This window comes from Bufo gargarizans, chromosome 1 (genome assembly GCF_014858855.1).
Source record: "Bufo gargarizans isolate SCDJY-AF-19 chromosome 1, ASM1485885v1, whole genome shotgun sequence".
NCBI classification, from domain to species: Eukaryota; Metazoa; Chordata; class Amphibia; order Anura; family Bufonidae; genus Bufo; species Bufo gargarizans.
Window position 1 is genome coordinate 447,770,469 of NC_058080.1, and position 3,972 is coordinate 447,774,440.

Below are 3,972 nucleotides of genomic sequence, written 5' to 3' on the forward strand. Positions count from 1 at the left end.
GCGCATGCGCCGGCACTTCGCTCAACCTCCCGATGACCTGAACAGCCTTCAGGTCATCGGGAGGTTGAGCGAAGTGCCAGCGCATGCGCACTTCGCTCCATGAAGCCAAACGGAGAAGTCCGCACGGGCGCATCAGGCACAGGCCTGTGCGCACGCGCGGGATGTTAGAGAAGAAGGAGGGGGGAGTGAGGGAGAGCCAGAGGCGTAGCAAAGGATTCTGATGCGGCACTGATGTCATAAAAAGGAGGAGCAGGGCACGAACGGCGGCGGGTGCGGGCGGCATCTGGAAGACATGAGCATCCCCTTGGGCACCTTAGTTGGATGAATGACAGGTTAGTTATAACGTTTTTTAGACAAAATGAGCCTACAGATTTCAGTTATAAGACCACATTAGGAATCACTAAAGCTCCATGAACATAACCATATTTTTAAATGGAGGGGCAAAAAACTGGTGACAGAATCCCTTTAAACAAATAACTTTTATTTTTATTAACCACTTCACATCTGGGCCATTTCCCTCTTCCTGACAGAGCCTAATATTGCAAATCTGACATGTGTCGGGTTATGTGGTAATAACTTTAGATCTTAATAACTTATCCAAGCCATTCTGAAAATTGTTTTCTCGTGACACATTGTACTTCATGACAGTGGTAATTTTGAGGCGATATCTTTCAGCTTTATTTATAAAATAATCCCAAATTTACCAAAAATTTTGACAAATAAAAATTTTATAAATTTCAATCTCTCTACTTTTAAAATAGAAAGTGATAACTCATAAAAAATTTATTACTTAACATTCCCCATATGTCTACTTTATGTTGACATCACTTTGGAAATGGCATATTATTTTTTTTAGGATGTTAGAAGGCTTAGAATTGTAGAAGCAATTCTTAACATTTTTAAGATTTCCAAAACCCACTTTTTAAGGACCAGTTCTGGTCTGAAGTCACTTTGTGGGGCTTACATAGTGGAAACCCCCCATAAACGACCCCATTGTATAAAGTACACCCCTTAAGTTTCTCAAAACTGATTTTACAAACTTTGTTAACCATTTACATGTTCCACAAGAAATAAAGGAAAATTAAAATTAATCTCAAAATTTCCCTTTTTTGACAGATTTTCCATTTTAATCCATTTTTTTCTTTAACACATCGAGGGTTAACAGCCAAACAAATGGTTATAAGGCAAAATAATAGCATTCTGAATCAGAATGCATAGTACAACAGCGCTGGAGGGGTTAAAAAAAATAAAAAACCTTTTTAACTCACCTTAATCCACTTGATCGCGCAGCCCGGCTTCTCTTCTGTCTTCTTTTTTTTTTTTTTTTTTTTTTTTTAAACCAGGTTTATTTAAACAATGAGATGCCAGAAGGGAATTTCTACCTAAGAATTTTCAGCTTTTTACATTTTTTTCCTATTCACCCAGCTACATGTAACAGCTACATACAAAAAGTTATAAAATCGTAATCAGTTTAATAAAAAGAATGTGGGGTGGGGGGGAAATAAAAAAAATATATATATACCAATTGAGTTGTGGGCTTGCTTCGCTAAGTATTTTAACCCATTACCCAGCAGAGGTGCCACATTTTGCCATATAGGGCACCTCGGCAACAGCAGTCGTGTATCTGTAAGGAGTTGACGGGCTTGTAAAAAAGAGAACGCAAAAATAATTTTCTGGAATAAAAGTAGACAGCGTAGCGATACCAGAGCACAGTGGGAGACTGTGCAAAGCACCCACCATCTCAAATTAACTTGGTCCAGAATCGGAAAGGATATTAAGCAAAAAGATAAAAGGAACGGGAGCTGGGGCAGGAGTGAAAAATTAACCCCTAGCATAACACACACATCCACCCTATTTTATGTACAGTATGGGAAGGGGGATTATGGTGAACATAGGAAAATGAACAGTGGAGGCAGTGGGTGAGGGGCTGGGCAAATCTTGTTCTAGAAGTTTCCTCCTGTCTTCTGCTGTAAAACATCAATCGTATCTTCATCCTCCATTTCCAACTGTGCTGGCGTGTCCGTCTCATTAATAGGCTGGCCATCAAACCGGAATCTAATTTGTCTCATTGACAATCCCTGTCGTTCACAATAAACCTTCATAAGCTTGTTGAGTGGTGTATGTTTCTTGATCTTGAACTGGACGACAGAGCCATCCTGGCCAGCGACCTTCAGGTTGATGCGGTCATTGTTTTCAGTCTTCACGCTCTCCTTTGGTTTATCGTCAGCCATGCTGGGGATAGTGCCGGTATCCGGTAGCGCGGGTCATCTGTCGGGAGAGTGCACGTACAATCTTTAAGAAACACTGCGTGGTGACGTACGCGCCCCCGCCTGGCCACGCCCCACTCTTTTCTGTCTTCTTATTTGCTGTGTGCAGGAAAAGGACCTGTGGTGACATCACTTCCGTTATCACATGGTCCGTCACATGATCTTTTACCATGGTGATGGATCATGTGATGACTGGATGTGATGACTTTTTATTTTACACTTTGCATCCCCCATAAAGTCATACAAAACCTCTAGAGGACATTTACCTTCACTTTTTTTTTCACCATTGATTTCTCCTGTTACTTGGGGTGACATAGTATCCCCAGTTACAGGAGAAATACAGCCCCTAGAGAGGCTGTACAGCAGTATAGAAGACCCGACAGCTTCCTGATCTGAGTGCTGTGTATATAGCGATCTAGAAGGTAGGGACACCTGGGAACTGTCCCTGCTTTCTCTCTGGGTTGCCCTGCTGTCACTGACAGGGGGCCCCCGCTCAGCAGCTGCACGACCCCCAGAGTGGGACAAAAATAAAAAGTAAAAATAGTTAAAAAATAAACACTTTATATAATAAAAAAAAAAAGGTTTCAAGTAAAAAACTGAAAAACGCCCCTTTCCCAAAATAAAACACATAAAATTGTGAAAAAAACACATATATACATACATATCTGGCATCACCTAACCCTTCAGGTGAACACTGTCAAAAAAATATAATAAAAACTATGCTATAAAACGTACTTTTTATTACCTTACATCACTAAAAGTGCATCACCAAGTGATTAAAAAAAGGTGTATGCCCCCCCAAATAGTAATGTCACCTAACCGTCATCTAACCCCGCACAAAAATAAGACCCTACCTAAGACAATCGCCCAACAAATGCTTTTATTGTGTTAAATGTAAAAAAATAAAAATAAAAAGAAGATATATTAGGTATCCATAACAACCTGCTCTATAAAAATATCACATCACCTAACCCATCAGATGAACACCGTAAAAAAACAAAATAAAACAGTGTCAAAAAAGCCATTTTTTTTCACCTTCCATCACAAAAAGTTTAATAGCAAGCAATCAAAAAGTCATATGCACCTAATAGTGCCAACCAAACTGTCATCTCATCGCGCAAAAATGATACCCTACCTAAGACAATCACCCAAAAAATAAAAAATACTATGGCTCTCAGATAGAGTTGAGCGAACACCTGGATGTTCGGGTTCGAGAAGTTCGGCCGAACATCCCGGAAATGTTCGGGTTCGGGATCCGAACCCGATCCGAACTTCGTCCCGAACCCGAACCCCATTGAAGTCAATGGGGACCCGAACTTTTCGGCACTAAAAAGGCTGTAAAACAGCCCAGGAAAGAGCTAGAGGGCTGCAAAAGGCAGCAACATGTAGGTAAATCCCCTGCAAACAAATGTGGATAGGGAAATGAATTAAAATAAAAATTAAATAAATAAAAATTAACCAAAATCAATTGGAGAGAGGTTCCATAGCAGAGAATCTGGCTTCCCGTCACCCACCACTGGAACAGTCCATTCTCAGATATTTAGGCCCCGGCACCCAGGCAGAGGAGAGAGGTCCCGTAACAGAGAATCTGTCTTCATGTCAGCAGAGAATTAGTCTGCATGTCATAGCAGAGAATGAGGCTTCACGTCAGCCACCACTGCAACAGTCCATTGGCATATATTTAGGCCCAGCACCCAGGCAGAGG

At 41.0% G+C, this 3,972-nt stretch overlaps 1 protein-coding gene across 1 annotated transcript; it reads right to left on the reverse strand.

Moving 5' to 3' along the window:
• Positions 1-1,928: 1,928 nt before the first annotated feature.
• LOC122932580 (small ubiquitin-related modifier 2-like) lies at positions 1,929-2,231 on the reverse strand. The gene has a single exon (XM_044287075.1). The coding sequence runs from the start codon at positions 2,229-2,231 to the stop codon at positions 1,944-1,946; it is 288 nt and encodes a 95-aa protein (XP_044143010.1). The 3' UTR covers positions 1,929-1,943.
• Between the last annotated feature and the right edge of the window lie 1,741 nt (positions 2,232-3,972).

Coding starts and splice junctions, on each gene's coding strand:
- LOC122932580 (XM_044287075.1), bottom strand. CDS start 2,231: ATGGCTGACGATAAACCAAAGGAGAGCGTGAAGACTGAAAACAATGAC.